Source organism: Megalops cyprinoides, chromosome 10 (assembly GCF_013368585.1).
Source record: "Megalops cyprinoides isolate fMegCyp1 chromosome 10, fMegCyp1.pri, whole genome shotgun sequence".
Lineage (NCBI taxonomy): Eukaryota > Metazoa > Chordata > Actinopteri > Elopiformes > Megalopidae > Megalops > Megalops cyprinoides.
In genome coordinates this window covers 5,901,463-5,918,235 of record NC_050592.1, presented here as the reverse complement: position 1 = coordinate 5,918,235, position 16,773 = coordinate 5,901,463, and the positions used below count along the sequence as shown (strand labels likewise).

Here is a 16,773-nt window from a genome sequence, read left to right as displayed (position 1 = left end):
ATAGGCGGAACAATATCAGACAATCAGGTCACAAGGCTGGAATATGAAATTGACAGGTTATATTAAGTAACAGTCAGTTGGACTATATACTAAACATATGTACATATATCTATCAATATGCTATATGCTCTAGTCCTATGAACCATACACTAAAAAGCCTCATGGCAAGTTTAAAGGTAAAATGTCCCTTTATCCACAAAGCATGTGTATTGTTTATGTGTAGAATGAGCAGACACAAACTCAGTCTGGTTTTGACGAGTCCTACTAATGGACTCTCCCAACTGGTAGAGTGTGTCTGTAGCTATGCTGACAAGGCATTTTACAGATTGCAGTAAAACATGATTACATTATACTGATCTGTGTTCTATAACACTTTTCTAGGTTATAATTCTTTTCTGCTTACCGTCATATTAAGCTGTTGCACATGTGTTTTATAGCAACTGCATGCCTGCTTAATGCAGACAGGACAGGTGCAGCCGAGTGCAACATGCATGAACTTTGTCAGTTTATCGTTTTAATCTCTGGGCTGCCTTTTCACAGGTATGTAACTCCTCTAACCCTCCACCAGACTCTTTTAACTGTGTGATCTGCGCTCAAGGTTGCAGGCTGCATCTGGTTGCCGCTTTGCTTTAAACTGCCTCTTTCCTGCATTCTCACGTGGGGAAGCCCTCAATCACACATCCCCCCCGCGCCCCCCCCTCCCCCCCCCCCCCCCCAACCGCCCCCCGGCCGAGCACTCTCCGCAGCCAGCCTGTTACAGCGCACAGAGGATGCAGGCTTACATTTCACCATGGACTGCCTCCGGGATGGGTACCGCTTGCTCGGCCTCCTCTCGAAGGTGCTGGCCCTCCGCAGCCTGCCCACATGTGTTGCCTGGTACTCTGTTCTCCCGCTGTGAAGAACACATCATCAACAAAAACAAAACGGCCAGTGGAGCCCAGCAGCATCCCACTGCTACTGACGGTACCCTCCATAATAACCAACTTTTTAAAATACTGATGTCATCTTCATAGGTATTGCTGACTCACTAGTGTAAGCCAGTTTTCCAGTACCTCGTTAAGCAAAATAAAGTGTTCAAGTGTGCTGGAATTGTACACCTTCTGCTCCAAGGCTTTAAAAGTACTCCTTTATCATCAGCTACCCTGCCCCCTGTAGTTTTATTATGTATGATTATTTACCTTGAATACTCCTTACGGCCCTATCCAGTACCCTTGGGGATACTTGTACCACTGTTTGAAATGGTCTGGTCTGCACTGCAGAAGTCAAAAGCAGAATTCACCCGTGGTCCCAGCATGTGTAAGCTCTAAAGCCCAGCATCAAACGAATTCTGAAAGCCCTTTGTGCTCTGCAGCGTGATAAGAGTTCAGAAGGCTTCGGCTGAAGAGAGAGCGTCTAAGCTCTTCCACAGACAGCCCAGCAAGCTGACACTCCCCTCAAGACGGCTCTCCCGGCGGGCCCCCTGGTTCTCACCTGAATCGGAAGCGTGACCCCAGGCGGCCGAAGTCATTGTGCCGGGTCTTGCTGTGTGAGGGCTGCCGCAGGCGGAAGAAGGCGTGGCTCTCCACCGCACACTTCCACAGGTGCTTACAGGTCTTTGCGCTGTCCAGGCGGAACACGAAAGTGTGCTCCTGTTCCCGGCCCTTCCGAGACACAACAGGGGAAGAAAAAAAGGTAAAAAAAAAAAAAAACTCCTGCCTTCCGCCAGTTCTAATAATTTTCCATTGTAATCCGATTTTTTTTTTTTTGCACTTTCTTGCTTTTTCAGAGAGGCTCCATGCCTTCGATTTGAACACACCACCATCTGCTGAGGAATACATCAACCTAATAGCACACCCAGCTGCCCTTGAACCCTGCTTCATTGCTACGAGTTTCACGTGCGCCAGCTAGGTGAAGCCGACAAGCACTGATATTCAGGACACCATGAAAATTCTTTGTCCAAGCAAGTTGTATTCTTCTTGGGTTGACATTTTCGGCTGCTACCAGCAAAATAGCAAAAAAACACTTCCGCTCAGGTTCTGAATTTTCCCACTTCTTTCATTTATACTCACAGTTCTGACCCTTAGGAAACAGAGTGGTTAGAGTAATTGGTTGTGGTGGATTTATGTACCTCAGACTGACATATGATCGATACTAAGTAAGAGATTTCCCTTTCAGTACATGGGAAAGCTTGATGTACGCTCATAGTTCCTGACATGATTGTGGTGCTGCTTGAAGTATGCTGCCACGGCCTGAAGCTGGAAGAGCAAATCATTAATTAATAGATATACAGTACCAGTTTGGACACACCTGATTAAGATTATGGGAAACATGCATTCAAAGACATTTTGATCTAAAGACTTATGTTTAAATGCTTGAAGTTGAAAGGAGGAGGCTGGTGGAGAGGGAGAGCCAACGAGAGGTCCCGACTCAGACACAACTGATGATGAGAGTGCAGGTGTAGGCAAGGAGAGACCGACTGAGCCAGTGAAGAAGAAAAAGTACTACTTTCACCCACAATGGCTAACGCAGTACCCGTGGTTGCGGTACGAGGGAAACATATTTTCCAAAAATATTTTCCAAACATCAAGTCTCGAGTCACTGTCAATCTTTACATCAATGCAAAACTAGGGAATGCAAATTAAGACAACTATTCATCAGCATGCAAGGTCATTGATTAATACCATGCTGTACCAAAAAAAAAAAAGGGTGCGACCAAATCATGTGCTGGTGCGACCAACTGAGAAAGTTGGTAGCACCAGTGCTACCAGTGTAAAAGTTAGTCTGGAGCCCTGAAAGGACAATGCTGCTTTATGCTCACCTGATCATCGTCCTCCACAACAACCAAAGTCAGCCTGCTTTTCTTAAAATCCATCCTTGTAATTTTGGGCCTGTCACAACGGAACGACATACCATTAAATGGTTAATATTGCATGATTCACCGCAAGTGATACTCCTGCCTTGTGCTCACTGGAGGCCTGCAATCCATCAGCTTGTTTGCTTTACAGCCCATTGGCTCTTCTTTACAATGCAGGGGAAATGCATTTCACATTCATCTGGTGAAGAACAAATCCTTTGAAATGTTATTAAACAAAGGCCTATACAGCTAAAGGTCTTAGGATTTCCCATCCATTTGCTTAATCGTGCATCAAAAGACACGATATATGTTCATCCATTTGTCAGACCGCAGAACTGAGACAATGCACGCTAAAGGCGAGTCGCTCTCGTGTGCGTGCGAGGAAACAGAGTTTATGGATGCAAATTACTCTTTCAACGTGCTCGTCTGCGAGAGACACTCCGATATGCCGATGTTACTTCCTCTCTGATTTATGTAATTAAGATGAAGATGACTGTGCTTCCAGTAAAAAAAAAAAAAAAAAAAGAAAAAAAGAAAAAAGCCATTACCAGAAAAACAGGCCGATTTTACTGGACCCTTCAAACACTAGGATTCCAGTTGGGGTGAGGCCCAATGCGTACTCACAGCCATCTCTTCCCTGTCCGGGAGGGAAGAAATTATACAGGTGTTTGATTAGAAGGGTGAGAGTAGCAGAGAAAGGCACGATATTTACATAAGAACATCAAAAAACTTACATGATATATTCATAGTCCATTGTTTTATAAGTTTACATTGTAAGACCAGGGAGTGGCAATCAGGCCTTGCTGCCGTAAGTCTGGCAGGATCTAAAGTACTGGCTGCTGGTGAGGACACATTTACTTTGTTTGCATACAGGATTAGATAAACAGTGAATAGAATATAAAATGACACATGACAGCTCAAATGCCCATCAATCCATCTGTTAAAAGCTGACCACGGATAACACCGCTGACAGTTGCGATGTGCCAAGCACACAGCAGGATTAAAGGTAGAATGCAGGCTTGAAACAGACAAGAAATTTCTTTGAGAGTCTGAGTGGGAGCGACATCACAGAACCACATTTCCTATCAGAGTGGCTCTTTTTGTGACATCATATAGAGCTGATCAGCAGCTGCATTCAATCCTAGAGAATGACTGGCAAGTGGTGTTTGAGAATGTTTGTTGTGCATGACTGTTATACTTTACACAGTCAGAGCTGTTGATTGGTACATTTAGGAGTGTTATCATCAGGTAGGACAGTGTTTATGAATTTGGATAAGACACTAACACACTACACAAGTAAATCTATAGTATCCACGGTTAAAGTAACAATCAATTAAGCTAAGTAGCTAGAGAATGTAGAATTAAAATAATGAAACAGAAACAGTTACATACCTTTACAAAGTGCATATCAACTCCGTACATCTCCAGCCACTTGCACTTGTTCAAAAAGCACATTTCTGCTTGAGCAGGACTTTTTCCCCTGTAAAAAAAAAAAGGAATAAAACTATTATTAGACTCTTGGTGGCAGTCGTGACCCTTCCTGTCTGCACGGAGAGCACCACTCCAGCACCAAGCCTTTTCTGCGATACCTTTCCTACGAATCACAAAAAACCCTGCTTTCCGGCTGCATTTGCCATTTCTAATGGAAAACTCAAGGACTTTTCATGGACTTACAAGAACCATTATCTCATGACAATATGCCCTGAGAACTGGGTTCTGTGTAATTCATATTCCAAGCACTGCAGTGTAAGATGTGTGTCTCTGCATCACAAACCTCTGCAGTATCCTCTTATTGGATGTAAGCAGCCATTTGTATCTGTAAAAAAATCTTTTTAATCAAAACAATGGCAGCCATTCATAGTGTCTGACATTTACTGTGACATTACTGATGCTTGCTAATTACATTCCCTGAACACACCCAGTGCAGTTTCATAGTTATGGAATGCTACCCTGCAACCTGTAACTGTAGGGAAAAAAAGGTTGAATGACATGCAGTATGGACCAATCAAAGAGCTTCATCTGATGAGCTAGTGACAAAATCAGTGTCCCACTTTATCCGGGGGAATCCTCTAGGATTGAATCAAGCAACTAGTGAGGATTTGCCGGATTATCCCTGAGGGTAAGTCGGCGTTTCGCTTAATCCTAGCTGGTGAGAATCAGGGGATTCTTAAACCACACAGCCCGCTGCAGACTGCCACAGATACCTGAAGGCCTCAGTTATGAGAGACACTCCCAATGAAGGGAAAGTAACAGCGTTACTTAACTTAACTGGTTAACTTTGTGATGAAAACATAGTCGACAACACAGAGACCTGCGCAGGACTCTGTTCACTCCCACCCACACCCACCACCCACACTGGTTTTATTTTCTTGCACTCCCACACCCACAAACTCCCACTCGATAATTTCTTCTGTGCTTTTGCCATCAGATATAATATGGATCCACACGCACAGTAGCATACTGTACATTCGCTATCAATTAATGAAGACCAAAAAAGGTAACAGTAACCTTTGTGTCCATTAACAAATACAAGTTTACTTTATTGCCAGCATAGTAACAGCATACCATTACAAAAGGCATACTCTAAAAGAATAACTATATAAATTAGTCTGAGATACTTGCTGTGACGTATATATGTGTTTTGTCTATACTTGATATGTACATATGGCTTTTTTCCTTGAGCATAAGAACACATTAGCCAGCTGGCAAATTTGCTGGCATGAATCAATATCAGTCAACTATACCACGTACTGGTGTAGTCTTAAGGTGCCATGTATGCATAGTCATGACCACCTTTTGAGGATTCATGAATGATTACAAAATCTAGAGGAGTACATTTGATCCAACAAATTTATATAAACTTTCATTAAAGGTGAAAACAGAAGTAGTGTCAATAAAAGCTCTAAGATGTATTATTGCTACAAGCAATATCTGTGCATAAGCATCAATTACATTAAGGACGTGCAAGAAATTTGCCCCCTAATAGGTTCAATTACTCAAGTGACAGCTTGCTGTCAATTTACAGTAGATAGTTGGAGACTAACTACAGTATTTTAGAGCACTCTGTCTCTTAGTGCTAATATTACATTTGGCTACACTGATAACCTGAAATTTCACACTATTAAGTCGGGTTTATTAAGCAATTTCATCTTTCTTTGTTCTTCCACCAAGTAACTTTTCACAGCTATTGATCAAAGCACAGTAGGATATGCTGCTGAAGATCAAGTATGCAGTCAATCGTGCTGCTTAAAGGAAGTAGAAAATACCTTTGCACTCGCTAGATTGACTGAGCACTGCAGACCATACAGACTTCCTCATCGATCTGTCATTCTTTAAAATCCCTCCAGCCGCATTTATAAGAGATATTTCTCTGCTTTGAAATTCATCTCAGATCAATTTAGCAGCCCGAAACTGGGGTGCTGCATAAAATGGGACTTTCTGCACCGCTGCCAGAAGTAAGCAAATGCTGAAACTAGTAATAACTCATTAAAAAGTTAGCATAGTGGTAAGGAGCAGGGCTCATAAATGACGCACTGCTGGTTTGATTCCCTGCTGGGGCACTGCTGCTCTGCCCTTGGGCAAGATACTTAACTCAAAATTGCTTCTGTAAATATCCAGCGTTATAAATCGTTAACATGTAAATATTGTAACCTATGCAAGTCACCCTGGACAACAGTGTCTGCTAAATGACAATAATATAACGTAAAAGAAAAAAAAAACAATAAAAAAAAAAAAATTCAGGATTTATTGCTATTCACCCCGCAGATTACAACTGTAAACATTCCTACTAGTCAGAATGAGGGAACAACAAGCATTTTGCAGGATTTAAAGGGAAACAGTGGCCCTCAGATCCGAAGGCCTCTATCCACTGCTTCACACTATTGTTCTGCTTCAAAACTGACTCTCCCTGACCAGAGACATCAATAAAACACAAGGAAGAAGATCCCCCCCCCCCCCCCCCCCACCTTACCTGAAATGTCAGTTTCAGATGGAGTGAAGCAGCCTGCAGTTCCCAGAAGACTATGACTCAATCAGGAATTAAAGCAACACATGACAAAGTAGGCCAGGGTTGGAATCATTGTGGAGCCGGTCTCTCTGCCCAATACTGTAGAACAAGCTAGAATCCCCTCTTGCAGCAGGATCTTCCTGGGCGAAAAGGTGCTCCAGTTGAATTTCCTAGCCTGACTGCCCAAGCGTATCCTGCCTTTTGTGTCTGAGGGTCAGCTGGCTCTGACCAGTATAGTCTTCGGATCTGTGTATTTTCAGCATGATTGTTCTCAAAATATTTAAGGAATGTTTATATTGTGTATGGGTGTGGTGCCTTTGGCTACCCATTCACAACACGCAAAAGCAAACACCAGAAAGATGCATGCACTGCTAGCCCTGTATTCTCCTTCGCTGTGTTTCAATAACATGTCAGTTACTGTAAATTCTCCTTTTACCTAATGATACCACTGTAAACCTAAAGCACAGGCAGCCCGAACCTTGGGAAAAAAAGACCATCTTGCAGACATGCAGACGGTAGGCAAGTCTCTCTCCTGCTCTGGACAGCAATATGATGATGCTTCGGGAACTGAACTTACTACCAGAATGTTACAAGTTCAACTCCCATGTGGGGAACTACTGTTGTAGAGAAACAGGCAGCTGTGTAAAAGGATAATATGTCAGACGTAATTTATGCAAATCTAGATCTGGGCCTCTGCTACCAAATAAATAATGTAACATAATGATAAATTGTCACTAACATTACCTCAGTAACCTCTGTGTTGCATAGGAAACTATGCAGGTTTCCTTTTGCTGCAGGTAAGCAATACTCTATAAAGTTTTGAAAAAGGAACACATCGGGTTGTTACACTGCTTCACAGCATCAGCCACTACTGAAAGTATAGATTTGGAGATCCACTTTTTTCAGCTGTTTTACAGCCCCCTGTGATGAAACATTTCACTGAAAGTGAAATTTTAAAAGGGTGTAGGAAATGATGCAGCAAACCAGTTTAACTATAAGCAGTACAAATATCCATAACAAGCCAGCTAATAAAACAGCATTTTAAAGAAAACAATATGCTGCACTCCCTTTTGCTTAACCACCTAACCAGCCAAATGAGAATATCATAGCTCAATCATGTAGGAACTCCTTCGTTGGAGGGCTTGCTGCACCTAAATGTCCAACCGTTTTCTTTAGACAATGTCTGCATTATCAGCTTGTCCCTTACATCACATTTGCTTAGCACACTGACAGACTAACATAGCTTACTATTTTACACATATACGCCCCATTTATACAGCTGAAAATTTACTGACGCATTTCAGGTTCCGTGCCTTGCTCAAGGATACGACAGTGTTGGCACGCCTGAGAATCAAACCAGCAACCTATGGGTTATGAGCCCTGCTCCTTCGGAATGCAACACAATCAGCAAAGACACACTAAGCAGTCTACAAAATGGCAGCAAGCTAAGTGCGTGTCATGTAATTAGCAAAGACAGTCCCTCGCACCAGCAATAAAATGAGTTACAGATTGATATGACACCACTGTAATGCATGGCTACAGCTTTATTTCTGGCAGCTATAATTCTGAGTTGTTAAACCAAGTCATGTCACAGTTATTTCCCTTTGATTCTTCATAGAGCGTCTAGCCCACCCCGGGAGCAGCACTGTTTTTGAGAGATTTTAATCACGGCTTCGCTCACGCACTGTACTGGAGGCGGATGCATCATTCCAAAATCTGCCGTCCAGCATGGCTTGTGGTGTGATGACATGTACGGAAAGCCAAGGGAAAGCGGGCTCGTTTTCAGGCGGCGCGTATGGTCCGCGGAAAAAGCAACGCCAGGGCCACGGGGTCACCGCAGGCTGCGTTCCGACGGACGGCGGTCTGCGGCCACCTGGCCGTCCTCCTGCCCCCGAGTCTCGGTGAACAGATTGTGTGGGCTCTCCATCACCCTTCCCGCAGCTTGCTGCTTACAGGGGAAGGAGGGGAAACACGCTGACCAAATGCCGGAGCTGTGTAACGCTAACTGGTAAAAAGCCCTACCACATTTAAAGGATAAAACTGAGTCTGCAAGACATCATTTCATTTAAATTTCCCAAATGGTGCAGATCATTCATACAGCTGTAATTTTACTACACAGCTGCAGCGAGATGAGGCAACATCCCATCACAGCCTTTGTACTCAGTCATGGATGATATTCCTTTGGCATTGATCCATTCTTTTATTTGCAAATTGTGATCAGTATGGGCAGCAGTGTAGCACAGTGGTAAAGAGCAGGGCTTGTAACCGAAAGGTTGCTGGTTTGATTCCTCACTCGGGTACTGCTGTTGTACCCCCAGCCAAGGTACTTAAGTCAGAATTGCCTCAGTAAATATCCATCTGAATATTTTATGAACAGATAAGATCTAAAAACTAACCTATGGAAGTTTCTCTAGATAAGAGCATCTGATAAATGGACAATAATGGAATGTAATTTTATATTATACAGTATATGGAAAGGTCAGTTACAGGGTGGCATGGCCAGCAGCCATGCCATTCTGTGAGCTTCAGCCATCAGGCAGGAGAATGTACAGGTGAGTGGGGCTGGGTTTGGTGAGAATTTGGATGGGAATCCTCCTGGAGGGAAAAACAGGTGGTTGCTAGAAGTGTTGTTGGTGGGCCAGCAGGGGGCAGCCTTTCAAGTAGAGGACCAATGCCTTAGGGTAGTAATGGGAACAGTGCTGTTGGAAAAGCTGTCTTTTGAATGAGAGGTCTGGACTTGCTTTGGTCATTTAAGACCCCGAGCTACATTTAGCACCTACACGCTTCTTTGTCTTATGGTGGAATGCAGAAGAAAAAGTGCCAGACTTTGCGACCATGGAGTATTATTTTTTCATCTGTGATAATGTCACAGCCAGCACTAACAGCTTCCCACAGAGCTTAAAAATACCTCCAAATAGTTTACAACCGCATTATATTTCTGAGGTTGACAACCATGTTCAAAGATAAAAATATATATACAAAGGTTGGCATTACCAGTTTAGGGCGTCCAGACTATTGTCATATTACTGTTGTTAATTATGTTAATTGTCATTTTTGTTCTTCATTAGTACTGAATTCAAGACGTGTATCCCACAACACATGAAAAAGGATGACACAAAAACTAACATGCACTAGCAGAGTAAATCAGGAATCTTATGTAAGAACAAAATAACACAGCTACTTGGGTAATGCTCAGACATTATTCAGTTAGCAAGCCATTAAATTTTTGAAATTTCTATTCAGTTCAAGCAGACATCATTGAGAAGGTTAATATTAACAAAAAGTTGAAAGTGAAAATGTACATTAGCTTGCTGTTTTTCCACTGTTCAGTTGCTAATGTAAGCTACTTTTAAATAACAGCTCGCAAGATACCAACTTGATATTACCTGACTGTAGATTCAGCCCGGTCAGCTGGGCTACTACTACTAACAATAGACATGTATTTTCTTTTACAGTGTTTTCTGAGTTTTTTTTTTTTCTGGTGCATGAATAAAAGCAGTGAAATATAAAACTTATACAGCATGTACAATATAGTTTACGACAGATTGAAATAAGAAATAAAACCAACACCATCTGGAAAAACTGGACCAAAAAAACAAGTAAAATAAAAGACTGATATAAAAACATAAAAAAGGGGCAGTAGTGCATTACAAAGGCTTCTCAGGGCAGACACATTTTTTGGTCACATTTTTTCATTCTCTCACATGTCTGGGAAGGGCAATCCAAAGTCATGGTGCAGCACCAGCCAGAATCCTGTCTCCCCAGGAGGGAAATTTAGTATTAAAAGTACAAGTAAGCCGGCATCAACTAACTGGAGTTTCCAGGCAGGCTTACAGGAGTGCATTTCTGCATGAGGTCTGACAAACACAAGAGGTGCCGGACCACTCACAGCCAGGAGGTCAGGAGCAGAACCTCCTAATCCATCCTAAACCTGAGAGGGGACTGGTGTGGTTTAAAAAGCACAGGGTCACCATCCTCCTGGAGTCAGATGTGCGTGAGAACCGTGAGGTTTGATTATACTGTAACCACGCTGACTCTTAAAAACCTTGCCAGTTGAGCCAGTAGAGCAGATCACTGCAGAAGTCTGTGAAGCAATAAAATCAAGAACCAGGGATTCTGTATCATCAAAAGACACAAGGAGTCTCAAGTGTTACGGAAGTAGAGAGATGAGACCTCAGAGTTTTCACACGGACCTCTTAAGATATGGCAGACAATCTAAAAAAATAAGCTTCACACACACACACACACACACACACACACACACACACACACACACACACACACACACACACGCAGGCACGCACGCACGCACGCACACACACACAGACACACACACACACACACCAAGGTTTCACTTGAGATTTTGATCCGAGAGAAAGTTTGCAATATGAATACAAATGCATTCATGGTTCAGATGGAAACGGATCACTCAAAGGAGCTGCAAAATGGGGATGTGACGTACTTCCCTCCTCTTCTGCAGAGATCACTCTCTGTCCTTTACATTCATACATTTTGCTCACGCACTCTCATCAAGAGAGACTTACAAAGCAAAGGTACATTGGTGCTTGTATCTAAAGCCACATGAACAACAGCACAGACCCAGGCAAATGTCAGCTTCACATCTGAACAAAAGTATCAGTGTGAATAAGAGTGCCATAATAACCATAGTGCCATACAGAAAAGACCAGACAGAAATTACATCAATCAAGAACACGTCAGTAACCCGGGAATGAAAGTTTCCATGTGTTAAAAAAAAAAAAAAAAAAAAAAGTTCTACAATACCCCCCCCGCTCATGACACACCTTTCAGCGTGTTTCCTTTCCAGCTGCAGCCAGAAAACGCCACTGCCATGAAAACTCTCAATAACATGCAGCAAAATGCAAAGAGAAAAGCGCACAGAGTCTCTGAAGGCCATGATGCATTCCACAGAAAAGTGCATCCGCAGGGGCACCGCAAGCTAACACAGTGCCACTGACAAGTTGGCATTCAAAAAGAAATCGAATTCTGCTTGCGTGTATAAGTGAGCGAACTAATCGGAGTTAAATTACTTTTTTCTGGTCTGAAACAATGCAAACCGACACCAAAAAAAGCCAATTCTTTTGAATGTGCAAGTCGCCTGTGAGTACACCTGGTGTGAAAGTTCCCTAAGCAGGGAACATCAGACTACTCATCAAGCTGTGCCTGTTAATCCACATCAAATGCGAGAGATTTGGCTTTCATTCGCTTTGCCGGTGTCTGAGTCCCGGCTGCGGCTCTGCTGAATCTGCATTGCCAGTAAAATGTTGCATCATTTCCAGCCATACAATCTGGAACCCAATGAATTAAAAACAAAAATGTACTGAAACAATTTCTTCCCATCACTGACAAAGAAAAATGGCAGAATGTCAAAAACAGACTCAACAACAAAAATAATAAAAAAAAAAACTGCTACCTCAGAAGCTCAAAATTCCTAGAAAAGGCTGTTATGAAGGCTGGGTGATGTGTTGGGTGTCGGAAAGGGAAGATGGATTTTGGTCGTATTTTACCCTAATGCTTACCTGAACCCAGGGATATTGACTCATAGCTGAACTACTTAGTATGCATTAGAGACAGCGTGATAAGTACAGCCAGTACATAAAATGCATTTAGGTCGGTTAGCCTGCATATTTCAAGGCTGACTGAGCTTCTGCCAAAGAAACGATAGAGGGAGAAGAGAGACAGACCCCTTACCTGCAATCCACCCACTTCTGGAAGATGGCGGCTTCCATAGCTTCTGTCTGCTTAGGAATGAAGCGGAACTCCGACACCAGCTCTGGGGAGTGTTCCAAGGGGTCACAGTCCCCTAATTCACCTATCAGATAGCAGACAGAGAGTAACCACTTATACAGTGCATCTACACAGCGTTGATCCAGTCCCTTCACATTTTTAAAATTGTTCATTTTCTATTTAGATATTTGACATATTTTAGGGAAGATGAGACTAGACTGCAACTCAATGCCTGGTTGGTATGCATGGTATCGTCTCATGAGCCACAGAGTATGATGAATGTTTCACAACAACTGCACTATCAGCGGTCTAAAAAAAGACAAGAAAACTGTGCCATGTTGGTGTAGCTCTCTGCTACAGCAGTATCAGAGGTTCTCCATCTCTGTCCAATTACACCACTCCTTAAAGCTCTCTGTTAACGTCCTAGCACAGTTTTCTCAGTGGATCTAAGCACAGAAGCTGTCTGTCAAATAAGGCAATACTTAAACTTAGCAGGACTAAGCACAGATCTTATTCAATATACTGAACAGTAGTTACAAAATGCAGTATTTACTGATGTATATCAATTTCAGTAGTGTACAATTCATTATTGTAACATACGATAGACGCTGTCAGCATATGAATATAGCAGCTGGCTAAAACCACACACTGACTTCTTCCTGGACGGCAGGAAATTTGAGTATTATGAAGTTATTCTGCATTCACTCTCAAGGAAACAGTTTCAGCTTCTCATATTTTACCTCCAAACATTCAAGAGAAAATTCATCTATGTAACTGAAGAAACTAAAACTGCATTCCTTTTTTTTTTTTCAAACTAGTAGCCTATTCTTTCTTTTAACATGGCATTGACATTTCCTAATGTAAGTGGGTGTGCTTTATTTCCGTTTGCATTGAATGGGCAGTAGTGTGGCATAGTGGTAAGGAGTAGGGCTTGTAACCAAACAGTTGCGGGTTTGGTTCCCTGCACGGGCACCACTGTTGTACCCTTGGGCAAGGTACTTAACTCACAGTTGCCTCAGTAACCATCCCGCTGTATACGTGGATAAAAATTGTAATATGTATGCAAGTCGCTCTGGAGAAGGGCATCCGCTAATTGACAATAATATAATGTAATTTTCCTCACTCCACTGTGGTAACACTTTCCCATGGCAGGCAGTTTTCTTATGTTGCCTTCCAATGCTTTCTTTCGCTGCCTGGGACTGAGATGCGGACCTAAGCTTGCTTCCTGGCGCCCGCCCAAATTTCACACCCATCAGTTAGCTTCTGGCAGGCTGCAGGATAATCGATGATTTCAGTGGCGTGTGCTGTGTATTTCAAGTTCACGACAAAAGCACTGAGCACAGTTTAATGTTGCAGAATTTGACCTACAAGTATAAGCGCTATGAATAGATGCAGGTTGCCATTTTTTTTTCTTTGCTAAATACTGTAGTCATTTTCCTGTGATCAGCTTCTATTCAGACACCCCAAGGTTTTGAATATCTAGCCATTTTGATGATGCAAGAATTGACTTCCAGGCCAGCTAGTCTGACATTTTAATCAGAAATTTGCAGGTAATGGACAGTATGCTAATGTGCAGTTAGCGTGCTAAAGGGGAGAGCATGTGGAGACCAGCAGTACTGAAATGAAAACAGAAGTTGCAGAAGTAAAATCAAAAATCAATGGATTGTGATTGAGGAAAAGTGCGGATACCATCTACTATGTCAAAACGCCCAAGCAGGCTTTGCTGCTAATCAAATCAAGTCCACAATAAAAAAATGCAGAGTGCATACGCATATGCATACGCACATGCATATCTCTATATCTATAACCTTATACCATTTTTAAATAGAATCAACCCAAGAGGGTTAAATATTCAGAATATGTGTAAAATACAAACTGCATATATAATAACAAGCATTTATTTTACTGAATGATTTTGAACAGCCAGATTGACTGGCAGGGTAGCGTTTTTAGTTAACCTTCTCTCTGGGAGGTTTTGAATAAAAGCTTATCATCGTGCTTATGAAGGCTACGCAGCAGACTTCATCCGCATTTTACTTAATCACAAGAATATATGCCTTCAGATGTCGACAGAAACCTAAAAAATGACAAAAACACTGAACAATGAATGCAATTATGAGAAAAAAAAATGATGATTATCATTTTCATATTCAGTGGCTGAAATTTAAAGGGATTTTGGAATGAGGTTCACAAAACCAACAGATAGAACAAAGACAAACAGTCTTACGCAACACACAGCACTTTTCTGTCCTGACAAATAAAGACTACAAAGATATAACACTGAATAGGCCCAAGCCAGTCAGGCACAAATGCGAATGAAAACTCAGTGAAAGACACAAGCTGCCACCCAAGAGATAATAATCTCTGATACAGAACAGTAATCTCTGAAAGGCTATCAAGCAATCACATTTGCAAGGTCTTTTAAAGCAGCCTTCTCAAGAGTGCAGGAGAAAACCATCACGGCAAGGAATAAATTGAAAGACCTGAGCAATGAACTGTGGCTGAATGGAAAAAGACAGCGAATCCAGAGCAAAGCCGAGGACTGGGACCCTTCCTATGCCACCTCTGTACCACGGCAGACACCTCCAAAATTTCCCTGAATTAGGACAATCCCGAGTGGTGCCATAGCCTTAGGGGACCCATTTGCAACCTTCTTTCTGTTTGTCCCACTATTGCAGGTGTGAGCAAATGAGCTTACACCAAATTGGTCATGTGATCTGTGGAACACACTCAAAGACACTATGCTTTTGCGCCACACATTGCACATGAACCCCTTATGACATGAAATGGAATTCATTTATATAGCAGCCTGTCAAGGTGGCGTGTGTGTGTGTGTGTGTGTGTGTGTGTGTGTGTGTGTGTGTGTGTTTGCGAGAAGCGCCATGGCATCTTCAATGACTACAGAGAGTCAGGACCTCATGTAAACATCTCATCCAAAAGACAGTCTCCTCCAGCACAGTGTCCCTGTGACTGCACTAGGGCAGCGTTTCCCAAACCTCTCCTGGAGGACCCCTTTTCCTGCATGTTTTAGATCTCTCCCTGCTCCAACACAGCTGATTCAACTGAACTCCTGAAGCTGCTGAATAACAAACTGCTCATTTAAATCAGCTGTGTTGGAGCAGGGAGAGATCTAAAACATGCAGGACAAGGGGTCCTCCAGGAGAGGTTTGGGAAACACTGCACTAGGGCATTAGCCTCTGTTAGGTCCACAAGGAAGACTGTCACTTACTGGCCCACTAACACCACTTCCTGCAGCAACAGGAGGTCTCCCATCCAAACACTAACCAAGCCTAACCCTGCTTAGCTCAACCACCAGGTAGAAGAGACCTGTAGGGCGGTATGGCTACTGTTCAATCATGCATCATGACTTTTTTTCACAGACCCCCAGCAATTTTTTTAAAAACTGGTTTGTGATTTCTTTGAATAATTATGTACTTAAATGTTTTTTTTTCATTAAAACATTTATGTCTGTTATCAACTTTAAAGTGAATATTTGAGGGTGAGAGCAGCTTTTAGCCCCATGAATATTAATGAGGCTAAAAAAAAATCCAGGGCATACCCAAAGCACTGTACTTAAAAGCTGTGAGTCAATCATAATGAAAATAAGTATTAGTTATAAAAGACACAGAAACTTACTTTGTAGACAATAGGCACCCAGTTCTACAGAAACATCATATGGGCATTTTAACCTGGTGAAAAAGAGTAGAAGTGAAGTTAGGAAACTGGAGAAACAGACAGACATGACAAGAAAGTTCTGAGTAACATCCCTGGGCAGAAAAAAGTCTTTGCTGAGGCGCACTGCTACAATGTGAACTGCAATGTCTTTGTATCGAAGTGTGCCAGGGAGCCAGGGTTTTAAAATTAGAAGCCACGTTCTTACTCCTCGTAATCTCTTATAGAACAGATCTTACCTCTAGGGAACGAATGACCTAAAAACCTTTTTTAAAACAGTCCGATTTGTTTTCTCTTTGTAAAGGCCTAAATTTCAGAGCAAGAGACTAGAGAAAATGACTGAGTGTGCAACTCCGTTTACATCTTTAAATTATTTGTACTTGTGAAACGCAGACAATAGCACAAACTTCAGGACTTACTTGCCAGAGAGAATGTCTTGTCTGAGCTGCAGTACGAACAGATACCTAATAAAAAAAAGCACATGCAGCAGATAAGTCACCAATACACCATCAGAATA

General features: G+C 42.3%; 1 protein-coding gene across 1 annotated transcript in view; it reads right to left on the bottom strand.

Moving 5' to 3' along the window:
* The window catches only part of epb41l4b (erythrocyte membrane protein band 4.1 like 4B), a 90,426-nt gene that overhangs the window by 48,849 nt on the left and 24,804 nt on the right, over window positions 1–16,773 (bottom strand). The window contains exons 5-12 of the mRNA XM_036538449.1: window positions 16,676–16,720; window positions 16,221–16,273; window positions 12,549–12,669; window positions 4,226–4,313; window positions 3,382–3,470; window positions 2,798–2,867; window positions 1,471–1,640; window positions 783–892 (exon numbers count right to left, since the gene is read on the bottom strand). Of these exons, the coding sequence (XP_036394342.1) occupies window positions 783–892; window positions 1,471–1,640; window positions 2,798–2,867; window positions 3,382–3,470; window positions 4,226–4,313; window positions 12,549–12,669; window positions 16,221–16,273; window positions 16,676–16,720 (746 nt within the window). The remainder of the gene's footprint in view (window positions 1–782; window positions 893–1,470; window positions 1,641–2,797; window positions 2,868–3,381; window positions 3,471–4,225; window positions 4,314–12,548; window positions 12,670–16,220; window positions 16,274–16,675; window positions 16,721–16,773) is intronic.